The following is a 17,518-nucleotide window of genomic DNA, read 5'->3' as shown; positions in this document are numbered from 1 at the left end:
TTTTTTTTTTGAACATTTCAAAGTTTAAAAACAAATGAATGCTCTGAATGTGCATCAATCAGAATTACTTTTTTTTTGATAGATTTGTTTTAAAGCAGAAGTAAGCGATCCGGTCGTTTTGGCTAACTTCTTGTCAGCCGATGGAGTTAGCAGTCCCCGCCCTCGTCCCTACGTCACCACATTCACACGCATCCCTTGGCTGCACACACAGAGAGGACCGCCCCTTTATGCCGTTCTCTCTCCTGATTGGATAAAGGTTGTAGGATACAAGGAAAGTTTTCTCCTCGGCTTACAGCAGAGCAGAGTGACTGACAGACCCGTGTTTCAGACCAAACACTCTATAGAAGTGATTGCTGTCGGAAGATATAACTATTTAAGACTTATATTAACACAAACATTCCGCTTACTTCTGCTTTAATATTCAGCATCCTGTGTCCCTAATGCAGTGGAAGGCAAACAAGTTGACTTTCATGGTGTAAATAAAGTTGTTTTTTTTAACTTTTAAAAATCTATTGCAGTAGCCAAGCACGTTGAACTCAAACCCATTAAATCTGACACATGAATAACAAGAATATCACAGCTAACAAACAGCGGTTAAACTAGGACATGGTTGCGTTTGCCTGTTAAAGCAGAACAAATGCAGGTCATGAATGCAAACAGCAGTTTGGAGCTGAGGACATTCTTTTCTATGGTGACAGCAAAAAACAACAACAACAACAAACAGTACCGTCATTCAACCACAGCTGGAGCAGGCCAACCTCTATTTAACCCTTGCCACAGTCTTCTGCAGGGTTTCATTCTGATGCTATTGTTGGATTGGAGCAATGAAAAAAAAGAGAGAAAGATTTAGTTTTGTTGCGTAACTTTTACGACCGCTCGAGACTTTCACAATCATTCATATTCTGAAAACCAACCCAAAGCAATGAGCAGGAAGTGTGCTTCTGGGAAAGAAAGAAAAAAATCCTTTTCCCTTCCTCCCCTACATGCTTTCCTGCTGCACGGCCAATGTCCCTCACACAGTCTTTTCCTCTCACTCTCTGCCTATCTGACTTTGTGTTTCTCTTTGCAGTGTGTTTTCACAGTGCGGTCAGTTTCCTTTTTAATCTACGCCTGTTCTATTAGAGATTTGCAGTTGTTTTTGTGTGTGTCTCTGTGTGTGGGCATGTCATTTCTGTAGCTGTATCACATCACATGCTTACCAGACAAAGAAAAAGGAGAAAAAAAAACTGACTGCTGCTTTTAACAGAGACTAAAAGTTCTTGAAGTCAACCTTCTGCCTCTGCTTTCTCACTCACTGAGCTGTTTTCCCTCCAGACAGCACCCGCTCAATGTGAGTGTGTGCGTGTGAGTGCAGTCAGAATGAGAGATGCTCATTCTTTACTTTATTACAGGGAGCATGATGCATGATGTTTTCACAAAGGGCTCTTTTGACTCTGTCTTAATGACATTACTATATGTGAAATGGGATTAAAGGGGACAGGAGCTTCACATTGACCGCACAAATGCACACATTCATACCTCTGCGGTTTGAGTTTGCATGTAGAAGGACAGGAAATACTCCAAAGTATCATTACTGTATCTTTTTTCAAAGTCAAAAACTTGGACTATCTCAAGGCTGATGTTTTTCTTTTTTCTCTCTCTCCTCAGTAGACGCCATATGCACGCCTTCACTAGACGACCCACTTTTTTTTTTTTTTGGACTGGACAGACTCTACCGCCTCTATCTGCAGCCCAGTCACTGTCTATCTCCCGGTTTTTATGAACCCGAAGAAGCTTATCTTCTGACAAAGCTATACTGACTTTGTTAGTGTGTTTTTAACAGTAATCGTCCCGCAGACTTGTGGTGAACATGTAGAGATGGATTTTATGAAGCTGTTCGGCACCGTTATCGCCGTTTTGTTCCACCCTGGATCCGCTTCTAAATTAAATGGTAAGAGAAGTCACTTCGGAAGAGCGAGAGGGGAAAAACACACACACTTTTAAATGTCTTGCTGATGACATTTGCGTGTTTATTGCATTTTTCATGATAAAACTTGGGAGTTGTTTGTTTGTTTTTCCTGATTGGAGTGTGCGTGCAGCGTGGATTTGCGCATTCGTTGCGCGGCGGGTGTTGTTCTCCAGTTTCTTCTTTTTCTTCTGGAGGTGTAATGGGGTTTGTTTGTTGCGAGGCTGTGATCAGCTCAGCAGGCTGGTCGCGAAGAAGCGCGTTGTGGTGATAAACTGCCCGCGGCCAGACTCGACACATGCAGCACGTGATGTGGTGGAAAGTGACGAACAACAATAACAACAACAACAACAACAGGAGGAGTGTTTGCGATTCAGATCACTGATATGATGAACACAATATGATCACATAGGCAAATGACAACATTCAAGCTATAATGGCACTAATATTAGACTGGTGTGAAAGCAGATGTGAAGATGGTCTTAGTGATATAACAACCGCATGCATGGTCCTATTCACCACATTTATGTAACAGGCGCCCATATTTCTAGCTTTGTTTTACAGCCATCTGTAAGGAAAAGGGTCATGAGACAGGAAACACTGCACAGTTGTTCTTTATTTAATTAGGTGGTCATGTCATGGTATAACCCAGGGGTTACTTAGACTGGGACATTAATAAGCATTTTTTTCCCCAAGTCATTACAGATTGGAAACAAGGTTCTGCAAAATTACTTCACACTCTTCTATGCTCAAAACTTATGGATATGAAGAAGGCATGACTTTGTATTTAGGGGTCACTAGCAAAACAAAACAAAACAAAAACGTTGGGCACCAATGATGCAGTCGTTGTCTATATCTATACATTAGTTTGTACATTCAAGACATGTGAAATAAACCTATTTGATGTATCAGTGTCTTCAGCATTAAAGGTACAGTATGTAAGAAATCAAAAGCAACTGGCCGTAAAATCCTCCTAATATGTCACAGAGACTCAGGAATAATGTTCATATAACATGATGAACTCACCAACAACAATAGTACAGCCAGAGTATTTGCATTAAAAATCTTTTTTTGCAGACTGCAAATCATGTTTATGTTTTGAATTTAGGTGTTTACATGTTGCGCCACCTAGCCCTCTCTCGCAGTCACGGCGGCGTTAGTGCCGTTTCAGCCTCAGTCTGCTTCCACTGAGCTGCCGCTACGGCTGGGAGGAAAAACCAGATCGCTGTGTTTTAAATTTGACTGCAGTTACCGTTTTTGGCCACAGTCTTACATATTGTACCTTTAACGTGATGTGAAAATTCATTATACTCAGTCAATAATTAACCTATTGCACTGTATTTCAATTCAGGCTCACATTTGCAGTGTGATTACTTTCAGTCTGTCTCAATGCACCCCAGGATCAAGACTATTTTGAATGAACAAGACCAGTGTCAGAAATAAAAAAGTCTAATTTGAGCTCATCAAAACAGTGTTTAGGCTTCAGTTTCACTACTCTACCCACAATGCAGGAAGACTTTTGCAAAGCAATGCAACCCCAAAAATGTCACAGAAACCTTGAGAAAACAAAACAAAACAAAACAAAAAACCTGAACTCATCATTTTGTTATCTCCCTGACGTTAACTGTGGTGTGTGTCCAGGGCAAAGGATCTGCCGGCGTGGGACGGAGCGGCCTTGCTACAAGGTGTCCTACATCCAAGACAGCAGGCGGAGGCTGACCTTCGAGGACGCCAGGCAGGTCTGCAGGCTGGATGGAGGCGACTTGCTCAGCATCGAGACAGAAAGCGAGCAGAGACTGATCGAGAGGTTCATACAGCAGCTGCAGGCTGGAGATGGAGACTTCTGGATCGGGCTCCGCCGTAGCCCACAGCGCAGCCGGGCAGGGACCACAAGCCAGGGATGCCCCTCACAGTATTATTGGCTAGATGGAAGCAAGGCCAAGTTCAGGTCTCTTTCTCTCTCTCTCTTGTTTTTAACATTACACTCTTAAAGCAGAAGTAAGCGTAATATTTGTGTTAATTAAGTCTTAGATAGTTATATCTTCTGACAGCAATCACTTATATAGAGTGTTTGGTCTGAAACACGGGTCTGTCAGTCACTCTGCTCTGCTGTAAGCCGAGGAGAAAACGTCTTGTATACTTCCTTGTATCCTACAAGCTTTATCCAATGAGGAGAGAGAACGGCATGAAGGGGCGGTCCTCTCTGTGTGTGCAGCCAAGGGATGCGCGTGAATGTGGTGACGTAGAGACGAGGACCAATAGATCCATGACGAGGGCGGGGGCTGCTAACTCCATCGGCTCACACAAAGTTAGCCAAAACGACCGGATCGCTTACTTCTGCTTTAAGTGTGGACAAAAAGCAAATGTCAGTGGAAAAAAAATTGAGTGTTGTGACTTAGAAAAAGATTATTGGATGAAATACAGCTTGTGTGGGAGTGATGGAATTTGCACAGTCCTTTTACAAGAAGTCAAACTCTACAGATGATAATGTCAGTCGTCCTCCTGGTGTTCGGTCTAAGCCTGTGCGTCTTATTTGCTGCAGGAACTGGCACTGGGATGAGCCGTCATGTGGCGGTGAAATGTGTGTGGTTCTGTACCACCAGCCGTCTGCGCCACCTGACGAAGGTCATTTCCTGTTCCATTGGAATGACAACAACTGCAACTCCAAGAACAACTTTGTCTGCAAATACCCAGAAGGTGAGCCAGTGGATCACAGACACTTGGCTGTTGTGCAGTACTGGGAATTATATGGCACTCTTGGTTTTATTTGGTTCTTGAATCCACAAAATCTGAATTCAACCACTATTAAATTGTGGATACTGCTGTTAACAGCTGGCACTAAACATGTAATGTACTGTTTTAACACTGCTTGCCTTGATTCCTATAAAACTATACTATCTGGCAAACCAAAATGATACATCTGCCTCTGTTTAAGGTATACCTGATACTATATTAACCAATAGCTTTTTATATGGTGGCATTTTATATCATCAAATATTTTTTTTTACAGCATTTTCTTTTAGCTCTTCCTGTTGTGAATCTTTTTCTGATATTGAATGTTTTTGAGCATGCCTTTATGTATTTATGCTTTTCAGGGGTTGAATGACGCATAAATCACATGATATAAAAAAAGAATCTTGGCTGACTGAATGAGGTAAACTTAAGCACTTTCTTTCGCAGAAAAAGTACCTGTATTTACTGATGAAGGGAACACTGCACATGCAGGTACAACATGCACTCTGCCCTACACATACGTATGCATGAAGATTTAGATAACAAGTTACAGCAGCTGTGTTTATACTTAGATCAAGTAAAAACAGATTAAACCACCATATCTCTATGTTTTTTAAAGACTACATCTGGTATCTAGTCTGTCAGTTTCCCTTTGCGTAATAAATGAATCTCTGATCCTAAAAATGTATGTGTATATTATATCTTTCAGTCACATGTAGCAATCTGTAGTGCAATTTACTTTGACTGAATTTACTGTAGATGTTGTTCAAGAGGGTATAGTTAACATCTGCAGTTGTACAAAGGTGAATCAGCTATAGGCTGTTGTAGGTACAAGGCCATTTGAACAGGGAAATTAAAACATCATCACACTAAGTTCAATTTAATTAAATTAAATTTATCATGCACAATACTTTAGATATTGATTTAAATATTTAAAGTCATACTCTGATGTGCTTGTGCATTTTCATGTACATTTTCTGTGGTTATATTGAACTGTTTTCTGATTGCTCCAGTTCCATCTCTGAGGCCAGACTTATTCTCAACTACAGAGAGTGAAGAGAGGATAAAAATAGTACTACCTGAATCATCAGGTAAGATAATTTAATATATATATATTTGATACTAGGGTTAATGAAGTAGAGAATTGCGATGTACCCAAAATATTCAAGGATAAAGGTCATGTTAAAAGAAATTATGCTGAGTAATGTGCTTTTCTTTTCAGTATCTCTCTCAGACAACACCCTGTATCTGTCCTACATCCTTTATGCAACTATTCCTGCTCTCCTGCTGCTGCTGTTTGCAGTTGCTGGCTTCTTCTGCTACAAACAGCATGCTAAGAGGTAAAAGCAAGTTATGTCATGCTCTAAAACCAATTATGTACTTATCTGTTGTAAAACACGGTGTCTCCGGTGGCAGATGAAAAAAATAGCGTACTAATAGCTACAAAAGCATTTTATAGAAAAAGAAATATGTCAATTTTTCAGAGAAGGTAAACATTTCTGAATGTTGATTTGTATCCATATGGCACATTGATGCAATTCTCCAAGTAAGTGTCGACCAATTTGAGCAGATACTTCTTATTTGTGCATTGTATATTACAATAGGCTATGTCCCCCTTTAAACCATATTGTAATGGTCCCACCTTTGTCTTTAATGTCATTCCAGGAGGAAGACAGAAACAGAAAGCTATCCATGCAGATCAGCACCGTGGACGTCATCTTCATCTTCGCCCTGCTCCGTACAAGGACCTTATGCCTTTAGCGACATTACCAAACTGCCTCACCCTGCTGTGGACAGCAGCGTGCCGGTAGATATCATGGCAAAGTACTTCGGCGCATCCTCCCAGGACCCCAACTGTGACTATGAGAATGTGTCGTGCACGGAGAGGGAGAGTGGTTTTGTGACCAATGACATCTATGAGACCTGCAGAGCTCAAAGCAGTCAGACTGGTTGGGTGGAAAACGAGATCTACGGATAACACTGTTGATGTCTGTCTGGTCTCTGCAAGTGTCCATCAACCCCCGTAGCAGCAGAAGAATAGGACTCAGCTGGACAGAGGAACACAATGTTCTCCAACCGTCTCTTCCCTTGCACCTTACTGGTTACCTGTGCGGTGCAGGATTACTAAACAGGTGGCCTGGTTATTTGAGCGTTAGATCTGTGTCCTGTGTGTATCCCCAGAGCTACTTCCAGAGCACAAAGCAATCATTCAACACTTCATCTCAGATTAATGCTTAATGCAGCTAGGCTTTCCCAAAGTTAGCTATGTTTAGGCCTCCAACTTTGCAGAATCCCACCAATACAGAGTTCTCAAATAGCCAAACAAATTGTGAATCCGGTCATGGCTTTGGATTCGAGAGCAAAAGATGGCTGTGTGAAAATAGTAATATATTTTTAATCTTTTCAGTACATTTTCCTTTAAAAAAAAAAAGACAAGTCTAACGTTATGCCAGCAGCTTGTTGAGGATGTTGGCACATAGGTGTTTAAAGCTAAATGTGTCAACACGCTAATGAAGGCCAATGATAACCTGCTGTTATTTAATTGGTATAATGTTTACCAGGTCCACCATCTTGGTTAAGTGTGTTTGCATGCTAACATTTGCTAATTAGCACTAAAAACTAAGCACAGATTGGGCTAATGGGAATGCCGATAGTTTTGCAGGTATTTGCTCAACCACAACATTAAATAGAGATTAAGTTTGTTGTAATTATCCTGAGTGGGTTGTGAATACGTGTGGCTGACTTTGAGATGTGTCATGTCACTGAGATGAATTGTCCAGACACTATGAACTATACAATTTCACACCAATTCATGTATTAATTGTTGAGGTATCACACAGGAGAAGTGAAAATTGGCACCTGCCAGAGCCAACTCAGGAAAAGTGAAAGGAATACCAACATCATTAGTATTCATCTTTCGTAAGTTTCTTTGATATGTGTACAGGTTTTCATGGCAATAGTAGATATTTCATTGTGGATCAAACTTGTGGACAGGCCAAAAATCTCTAAGTCCATTTGATATATTTTATTATTTTTTAAAACCCATCAAACAAATACCATTCAGTCAGAAATCTTCTGTTGGCAGTGTAAATAAGATATTGCATTTGAATAGTTCTTTCTTATGCCCAGTTTTAACTATAATCTCCAACTAATTATATCACAGCAGTATAGAGGCAAAGAGGCATAGATGAAGTCAATTGAGCATTAATGTGCCAGGTCAGGTTGGTGGTGCAGTGGTGCTGCTATATTTGGCTTGGTGGATTACACATCTAACTCTGGGAATAAGTTCTGCAAGGTTACTCATCTTGAAAACAATAGAAAATCAAACTACTCAGCCATATTTCCAATAATGTCACCAGCCGTTTTGAGACACAAGGACAAAAAGACTCTGTTTCGCCATCGCTGTGGAGTTGTCCTGTTCAGGGACTATTCTGACCTTTTCTCTAAACCTGAAAAGCGGTGTCAGCCCTTTGCAAGGCTTCCTGTTTGGACTCTGATGTCAGGGAACAGGACAGTACATGCGGAAACACTGATGACAGAACTCTGCTGACCCCGGTAAACCTGAAAGCTGTGTGCTTTCCTGACTCCATTGGACTGTGCGAGAAACTGATCTGACAATACACTAGACACTATTCAAGAATGATCAGTGTTAGAAATTTCGGATTCATTCATCAGTGTTTGCCTCGAGTAGCATATGCCTGTCTTATAAATGTGTAAAAATATCAGGGTTATTTCAGAGTATGTACCGAGTGGGCTGTTGGGTCTGTGTCTTGGAAAGATGTAGCAAGCCCAGAAAGGAGAGGCTGAGTGTGTTCTTGGAGAATGTTAGACAGGAAATGCCAAAAGCACATCTGGAACTCTTACATTCAGGAAGTCTATGCGTGACAGCAGAGGCCTTTGGAGCGCTGCTCTGCCTGCCTGCCTGCTTAGCAATCCACTGTTCTCTGTTAGGCTGTCACTGCGGGGGCTTAAGAGAACAACCTCTGGGCGTGAATGTTTGCTGTTTCTCTAACATGACATGATTTGTGGGTGTCAAATAAAGTTTGGTTACAAGATATTGTGGTTACATTCCTTATTTAACAATAGTAGGAGGGAACTGTATTTGTGTGAGTGACTATAAAGTTGTGAAAACTTGTTACTGAAGGTATTAAAACAGTTATGAGAACAACTTTTTAAATGGAAATAGTGGGGTGATTTGATAGCAAGGCTCTGGATTAGTCTTTTAGGTTCAGGTTCAGGTTAGGTTGAGGGGGAAGCAGACAGACTTTACTTCCCCTATACTCTGCTCCTAAGCCAGTATCATCAAACCCCAACCTAGAGGAAATGTGTGGCCTTGCTTCAATTCTCAATTTCTACCAACAGATGGTGCTGTTATGTAACCGGACAAAGTGTCTTTGTGGCTGATAAAATGTCTGGTTTCACATGAGGTCCTGCATGTTGCATTATATAATGGTTTATGTTATGTTAAATGACTGCTGCATATGACTATGGATCTATAATGGCATCACCAAAAGCAGATATAATGAGGAATGTATTCTCTTTTTTTGTCTTTTTTATGTAAAATCCAAACAAGGTATTTAGTTTAAATGTGTGTTTTTTTTTTAATTATTATTATTATTATCAAAATCATTATTATATTTTATTTTTTCCATTCATTCTTGCAGAAAGTATTACTACTCCAGCAGTTTCAGGCAGATTCAGAAAGAATTTAACCCTTTTCCCCTTGCATTGCATTTTTTTCCTTCTTCTTTTTTTCAAAGGCGCATTGAACACCTGCAGGGCAAAAAAAACTTCAAAGTTACCTATGCGTGCAATCAAGGAGGGCAGCAGACAAGCAAACAGATTTCAGAATAGCAATTTTACCGGTTGACGTAAGAGGTGGGTCTGGTTGTCCTGGCAACCAATTGGCACTGAAGTGTGGAGCGGCTCGTGTGGCCCCGCCCCCTGTACAAATACCCCTATGGCTTTGACGTCAATACACGTCAACCGGAGAACATGATGCCTCTTTGCAAGTCAACTCGTGTGCTCCGTAGCTGATAGAGGCACCTCGAGCTGAAATATTATAGCTGTATTGTATTGGAGAGCGTGGTGGTGGTGGTGGTGGTGTGACAGCCCCCGGGCGCAGCAAATGGCCTGCTTCGTAGCGCCGCACTGACGGAGAGTGAGTGTCGCCGCACTGGCTTTCAAGCAAGCCGACAGCCAGGGCGACACAAAAAAATCAACTTTGTCTATTTTTAATGGACACGCTTCGAGCAGCAGCAGCGGCGGCGGCAGCAGCGGCAGAGGCAGCAGTGGCAGCGGCGGGCGGTTTGTTTTCCTTTCGCCTTTTTTTGTAGCTGCTCAAGCAGGCACAAGCAAAGCAAGCCCCGTTGTAAAAGCCCCGCACCGTGTGTCCCTTTGCTCTGCCTGCCTGCCTGCCTGCCTGTCTGGTTGTCTGGCTGGCTGGCTAACCAACCTCCTACTCGTCAACAAACAGTCAGATTTAGACCAGCATGGTCATGGCTGACAGTGTCCAGAAACCGCTGATCCGGGGTCCGGTCCGAGTGGGCTTCTACGACATCGAGCGCACTTTAGGAAAGGGCAATTTCGCTGTCGTGAAGCTGGCTCGACACCGTATCACCAAGACCGAGGTGAGTGTGTGTGTGTGTGTCGGTGAACTAGTAGTTAGCCTGGAAAGCTAACTTAGGCTACTGTTCAGCCCGAGTTACATAACTTTTATGCACCAGTTGACACCCCAGATATTCACAGCAGATACCGAAATGCTGTCCACATCATGCACTAAATAGAAACTTGGATCAGGTAACTGCCGGCCGCTTGGCTGCTCCGGGTCCACAGTGCAAAGCAACAGCTGTGTGTGTATGTGTATGTGTGTGTGTATGTGTATGTGTATGTGTGTGTTTGAACACGTTGGTCCTGTGCAGGTACAGCAGCATTGAGACTGACTGACTGACTGATTGCACGTTCACCCCCCTCAGCCAGCATCACTGCCAGTAAGAGGTCTGACCACCGGTGCTGCTGGGAAATACACAAACTGTAAACATGCATGCTTTTATTTCTCACGCACCACACCACACACCACACACCAGCATCATACACCTGCACTCCTTTTGCTTAATGACCCAGACAGTGGCACAGTGTACCATCGCAGGAGTCTTTGGCTGATGTAAACACCCCCCACCCCTCGGTTGCTGTAGCCTATCTGGGGCATGCAGCATGGGTCGGTGGTCCCATTATGTAATCCAAATAATGATTTGATTTAGTGGGTTTTCTTGTTCCAGCAGTGCCGAGAGAGCTTCTCTTCTCTGAGGAGCGGGATATGCCAGCCAGAGAGCTCTGTAATTGGAAAGCAAAGTGTTCTGCACGCATGCATGCAGGCATCAATCCACCGACACCGCGCCGGGGTCTTCACGTAGTTTTGGAGATGGGGTTTGCTATTCCAAACAGTTGCACACACACACACACACACATAGGCTACTCTCTCTCTCTCTCTCAGGCGATGCAGCAGCAGCAGCAGCAGCATGAGCGCAGAGAGAGAAACAGGGCTCGGATCTGTCTTGAATGTAGTCATAGTTCTTATGTCAGCTCTGTGCAGAGAGGGCCTTTCTTACTTAGTACCACCGAGTGCCACGACTTTCAATTGTAATGACAGAGACAGAGAGATTTACTGTTATAAAGAGTGGAGTGCTGGGCTGTGTATGAAGAAGCTGTGTTGTGCTAGACAGGGGGTGGAGGAGTGCGTTTAGGAGGGGGGGGGTGTGATAGAAAAATAGGCCAGGAGACTTGTGAAAACACAGTTGCACACTGTGATCTTTGATCTTCAGAGCCTTCAACTGTTTGTCGCCGAACGTGAGCAATCGGTCAGCACAGAAAAACAAAGATTTACGTCATCCAGGCGAGACCCCTGATAGGTTTAATGAATAACAGGGCAAGAAAATGGCTCTTAAGGCTCTTATCGTGTTAATCTAGTTAGTAAATCCTGTGAAGTGGCGTACGTACCATTAGTCTAGCCGGGTCATAACACACTTAACAGCGACATGAATGCAGGTTTTAATTTCAGTCAAACACACACTATACAGTACACCAGGTGATTTTGCCGAGTGGTTCTCAGGCCCCACCGGTTTCGGTATAGAGGTCACTCGGCCCCCCGGTCGGTACAGAGGGGGCCACTGCAGCTGCTTGGCTCGGCCAGGCCAGTGTGGCCAGAGCCAGCCTGTTTGTCAGAGTATAGCCAAGGTCAGCTGGAGAGGCGGGCTATCAACTTTATGTGATGCCATCTGCCTGGTCGTGAATGTGCCAGTGCAACAGAGATGTTAGCCCAGTGTGTGTGTGTGTGTGTGTGTGTGTGTGTGTGGAGAAAACCAGAGCTTAATGATGCGTTTAACAGCAGATCTGCTGCGTCTGTGTACCTGTGTGCATAACCTAGTTTCTCTACCCGTGGCTCTCGCGTGTTATACTGACCCATTCATCCCATTATGTACATATTTGCACCTTGTGGGCTCCCATATAGTACAGGGCCCGTTCCAACCTGTTCCCTATACATTTATCCATCCTCACCATACCATCGTCCCACTTTTCTGCTCTCATTACTTTCCATGTATAGGCCAAAAATCTCCTTTTCACTCATTGTCCTCAAATGACCTTGTGCCAGCAGAATTCATCAGGAGTACTTATGTTATTTGTGTGTGGGTGTGTATGTTGCTGACAATGTAATCGGTTAGCTCAGATCTTTTTTCGTTAAGTACCCTGTAATCCCTCTTGAGGGGACCAGTCATTTTAAATTTGATGCCTCAGAGGCCTGGACTTGTAGCTGGAGTGCCATTAAAAGATTTTGGATTTCTTTATAGGATTTAACCTCACACTGCATATGCCATATCTGCTCTGTGGTGGTGGGCCAGGAGATAACACTAGGAAGTGTTGAACATACCAAAACAGCCATTACCGGCCGCAAACCTACAAGTGCTAACTACACATAGACTGAAGAGGATCAAAATGGATGTCAGTGTGACGGATGCAGGTTTCAGACTTCACTTACAGGAATAAACCAAACATAAGCACATACTAAGTGTTCAGACTGACATGTTTACTGCATATGGAGGAAAAAAAATTCAGTGATGTAACTGCATTGATACAGTGCGAGGAGCTTAGACATAAAAAAATGCAGGGTCATTCTGTGGAAAGTGTTACACCTGGCTTAACTTCTGCTGTAACAGAGTGGAAATGCACTGAAATACACAGGGAAATGCATGCAATCGCACAGTTCTGGCAAAACACTTCAGAGCGCGAAACAGGGCGATCCCGCTCTTTATCTGATGATTGTCAAGACAGAGGGTGAATTGATCGTCTTTGTGATAAGTGTCCACAGGAAAATTCTTTGTCAGAGACATTATCTGAAGTCGCTGTGCTGCGTTTTGGCATCGCCTTATCCTCCAAACTCATGATTCTGTAAGGACTACAGCTGACTGCACTGCTTTAGCAAAATATACAGCAAAGAAAAAACACTATATAAGACATTTCGGATGACTTGTTTTGTCCACAACAAAAGCCACCAAATTAAGCTCACAAAAACAAATATTCACATTTATACAGTGGAAACTTTGTAATTTAGCTTAAAATTATTATAAAAAATGTTATTTTTTTAGGTGGTACTGTTCATTTTCTGTAGCTCATCTACTGTCTTCACTAGTTCCTATTTCTTTTTAAACATAGCCTTGTTTTCAGTCTTTGTATTTCAGCCTCCTCTAATAGTGGCTGCGAGACAAACCGGGGTCTCCTGCTGTTTACTCCTTCAGCTTGGCCGACAGATGCTCGGAGCACTTCAGATCACGCTGATGAAATGTTGTTTATGAGACCATGTGAAGTAGAAATGTTAATATTGCCTTGTTACCTACCGGACATCATCACTCAAAGCCAAAGAGCGTTGAAGTTGTGAGTGTGTGATTTACACATGTATGTGTCACTGTGGGCGTGTGTATATCCAGCCAGGAATGTGTTTGTCTCCGCCGTACCTTCATATGATATTTCACCGTGACTCATATTTGAGAAACTGTTCATGAAAGGTTTTCAGCACTAAGCTGTGTTTAAGTATTTATCTTGTGTTTCAGAACCCGTTATCTGCTCTCACAGCTGAAAAAGAACACACTGTATTCTTCGGCTGCCTGGGGAATAAGAAATTGCAGCATGTGCCGTGTAGTGTTTGTCTGGGTGTTGATGGGGGGGTGTTTCTCGTTACCCATCAAGTCTGCTGAGCCCTGACAATGACTCTACTGTATATGCTATTGAGAAACCGACCGATTACAGCTGTGTTGTTGGTGCTCCATCATCCCGCAGGTGGCCATTAAGATCATCGACAAGACCCAACTGGACGCCGTCAACCTGGAGAAGATCTACAGAGAGGTCCAGATCATGAAGATGCTCGACCACCCTCACATCATCAAGCTCTACCAGGTGAGTCTCCGGCTGCAGCGCCTTTTTATCTCAGCACATTTTCACATATTTGAAATCTTCAAATTGTTGTTCCCTGTGTTGTAACCAACGTTTTTTTATGGGTCTTGCCTGACGAGCTGTGACAATCAATCTATCTTGGGTGCTTTGATCTAACTCACAATGATGTTAGAGGGATGTTGTCATACTTCACATATTTACCCTATAGTTACTCCAGCTGGCATATCCTTTAAGAAATGGATCAACCTAAACACTTATAAAAACTAGGAGAAGCTGTGACTTCCTCTCACATCAGGCTGAATTTATGCATCACACGTTAATGGTTTCTTGGTTAATGGATTGTTGTTTAATGTTAACTGTTCTTAGGTGCACTGTGAGCTCCCAAAGGCCAGGCGCACACAGATTATGTTAGTCTGGTCTTGACATAAACAAGGAATGGCTTATTTGAAGTCTAGAAAATTAACCACCAGAACTTAGGGCTATATTTCCATTGTGAGTGAGTCGGTGAGGAAAACATGGTTTGTAATTGGTGGTTTGCTTGCAATGTTCTGCAGTGAGTAATGAGAAGGGGAAGAGTATTTAGAGACTGTAGTAGTCTGTTGGGAAAATTCAAGTAGTGAGGACATTATCTGTCATTTTCGGTTGCCCAAAGACACAATCCTGTCCATGTCTTTGATGGTTATGTAGGCTGTGGGATTAACACTATTTACTGTTGGTAGAACTTTCTTTTTTTTGCAGATCTTTTTCTTTTATGTATGTGTCATTTTTCCGGGGGGCAAACATTTTCTGCTGTAGTGAACTGAGTGTTTTGACACGGTCAGCCGTGTGTTAACAGTTCTGTCTGAAGTCAGACTATTAGTCACATCTAATCCGTGGTCAAAGTTTATCTTTGCGAAACTGCTCCTGGTCAGAGAAGCGCCCGCGGGGTGACACTGTAATAATGTAACAGGCGTTGCAGTGCAGGGCCCAGTGCAACATGTGTTGAGAGGGAGCCTCAGAATTAGCCGTACCTCTGGCTAATCTGTGAGCAAATCAGTTTCATGGAGCGAGAATTTGCCGCTGCTCCTTGTTGATCTTCTCTCCAGGTACTTTAGCGGTGGGGTGTTGAAGCGCAGAACCAATCCAGGTCATTTTCTAATGCATTAGCAAACAACTGCTGCCTAGCAGGGCCTGCCCCCGCTGGATAGTTTAAGATATGAGAGTGTAGTTAATGACTGACTGACACTCTTTGCTGTGTTCGTCTCTGTATGTGTTCTACTCTTTGGAAAGGTGCTGCTGACTGGATTCAAACTAAATCACCTCAGTGGATCAGGATTGCACTGAACGTTTTAGCATTGTACTCAAAACATCAGGCTGTGTTTTAAAGGTTATAGGTACTGTATAGATGAAATATCATATTATTTACAGCACTTGTAAAATGTCCCATTTAGTCCAAAACAGACTTGTTGCTTGTTATTAATTCTTGTCAGTGCTCCCTCCCTGTTAATTTTGGGACCTTGAAAAAGTATTAATTTGAACATGGGAACTCACAGTGTCAGTATGTATTTCACAATGATTTATGTAAAATGACGCCCAGTAGATATCTGCTAAAAATTAATAAATACACAAATATATCCAGCAATGCTACAGCACAAGGAGTGCTCCTGGGTATTTATTTACCATTCATGATGTGCATTAAAGTGGAAGCCGAGATGCAACAAGATGGGAGAACAATCAATGTTAATATTTTGGTGAATAGTGTCTCTTTGATAAGTGTTGAGGACTTGACCATTAGTTCATAATTGGGTGAAGTTACCTAAGGGAACCCAGTTACCACACAATGGTGCTAAATATAGTTTAGTGGGTTGTGACAGTTTACGCATGTATAGACACACATTTAAAATTGACAGTGACCTCTGTTCTTGTCCCAGCTCCCAGAGACCATTTATAGCATTATTACATAAATAACAACAATGGTCAAATTCCATTTAGCTGCTTCAGTTTTCAGGGTCCATGAACCAGTATTGTTCATACTGGTTCATGGTCACACTCCTTGGTTTACTGGGACATCTTGCTCATGTTATGAGTAATGTAATGTCGGCCAAAGGCCTTCCTGCAGTCATCTGTGTCTCGCTCTTCTATTATAAAAAGACATCATACACAGTGAAACTGCAAAATTGTGTACCATTATCAATTCTTAAAATTGAAGGTTTGCAATTGTTGAGGTTTGTTGCAGCAGAAATGTGCTTTTAATTTTTCCAAGTAAAAGAAGTTTTATAATCTCACTGTGTAGTGTTCTTTGCAGTTGTTCCATTAAAGTGATGTCCAGTGTCACTATCAGCAGCGTCCTGTGTGTGAAAAGCAATTTTAAGATGCAATTTCCTTCATATCGTCTTGGCACCTTTCATAGTGACAGTTGTGAAAGGAAAGTTCATATAAATTTTACAAGACTCAGAGGTCATTTTTCTGTAATGATTTGTTCTGGCCGTTGCACTTTATTGGCATGTAAGCCAGGCAAGAGGAGGCTCCTTTCACCTAGTTACCACAATGTGTGCTGTCTACAAAATAGCCTAACCACTGATAAGTCAAACAATGTTGGTGAAGCACTTTGTATTACATAAGCCTTTGGTTCCCGTTACTTTGTTTAGGGAAAGTAAATGAGTGTTCATTATCATTACACAACCATGTGGCAAGGCTCCAGCTTTCTGCTGTGTTATTTTGGTGTCTATCATTATTTCCAACGGCCCATCCATCCAATCAGCTCAGGTCAATTAGTGATTTCCTTTCCAGTCTCATAAACTGGGATTGGCCCTGTGGCCCAGAGGGGAAAAAAACCCTGTCCAATGAAGACACACAGGGACACAGAGAACCCAACTGTGGACCCCACTGCAGTTTGCTTCTTCTCTGTTGACCCTAGCCTTCACATTTCCTGTTTCTCATCTTGCCATCGTCTAATTCTCTTGTATCTACAGTTGTTTAACTTCCTTCCTTTTTGCAAAATATCACTCAGGTTGTTGAACAATAGTAATAGTACGTTAACTTCTATGCCCTTTTAAATATGTTTTTCCCCTTTGCTGTAGTCAAATGCGGAATTGTCAAAGGACACTGAACAAAACAGCAGTGTCAATAAAGCATCTTTGCATTTGAATTTAAATATGTACTGTAACATGCTAGATATCACCTTTCAGGAAAGACAGGGTCAGACACTACGTAGCCCTTAACACTGGGTGCTGTTTGCACTACTTGGTATCTGGAATTCAAACTATGAATTCTCCGCTTGTATTAGAATTTATAGCATGACGGATATTTGGCTTCAGTCATTCCTCCATAGCCATTACTCACAACAGGGAGGTTTCCTTCTCTGGAGGCAGACAAACTGCCTGCTGATGATACTGTATACTGTGTATTGATGTATTATCT

General features: G+C 42.4%; 2 protein-coding genes across 4 annotated transcripts in view; both read left to right on the top strand.

Annotated features, from left to right (window-relative positions):
* Positions 1-1,697: 1,697 nt before the first annotated feature.
* Positions 1,698-8,733, top strand: laynb (layilin b). The gene is made up of 7 exons (XM_085796500.1): positions 1,698-1,930; positions 3,587-3,893; positions 4,488-4,642; positions 5,126-5,170; positions 5,692-5,769; positions 5,901-6,018; positions 6,344-8,733. Exons 1-7 carry the CDS (start codon positions 1,858-1,860, stop codon positions 6,654-6,656), a joined length of 1,089 nt encoding a protein of 362 aa, XP_085652626.1. The 5' UTR covers positions 1,698-1,857; the 3' UTR covers positions 6,657-8,733.
* A 916-nt stretch (positions 8,734-9,649) lies between these two features.
* Positions 9,650-17,518, top strand: part of sik2b (salt-inducible kinase 2b) — a 42,696-nt gene continuing 34,827 nt past the window's right edge. For 2 of the 3 annotated variants that reach the window (XM_085796495.1, XM_085796492.1), the window contains exons 1-2: positions 9,650-10,308; positions 14,006-14,122. In XM_085796495.1, coding sequence (XP_085652621.1) covers positions 10,171-10,308; positions 14,006-14,122 — 255 coding nt within the window. In that variant the 5' untranslated portion in view covers positions 9,650-10,170. The remainder of the gene's footprint in view (positions 10,309-14,005; positions 14,123-17,518) is intronic. The other variant, XM_085796494.1, reaches the window with a different exon arrangement.

This window comes from Trachurus japonicus, chromosome 13 (genome assembly GCF_045865225.1).
Source record: "Trachurus japonicus isolate A0001 chromosome 13, Traja_1.0".
Taxonomy (NCBI): Eukaryota; Metazoa; Chordata; class Actinopteri; order Carangiformes; family Carangidae; genus Trachurus; species Trachurus japonicus.
This window is presented reverse-complemented; position numbering and strand designations above follow the sequence as displayed.

Coding starts and splice junctions, on each gene's coding strand:
- laynb (XM_085796500.1), top strand. CDS start 1,858: ATGGATTTTATGAAGCTGTTCGGCACCGTTATCGCCGTTTTGTTCCAC. Junction 3,894..4,487: donor GGAAGCAAGGCCAAGTTCAG/GTCTCTTTCTCT, acceptor TATTTGCTGCAG/GAACTGGCACTGGGATGAGC. Junction 6,019..6,343: donor TACAAACAGCATGCTAAGAG/GTAAAAGCAAGT, acceptor ATGTCATTCCAG/GAGGAAGACAGAAACAGAAA.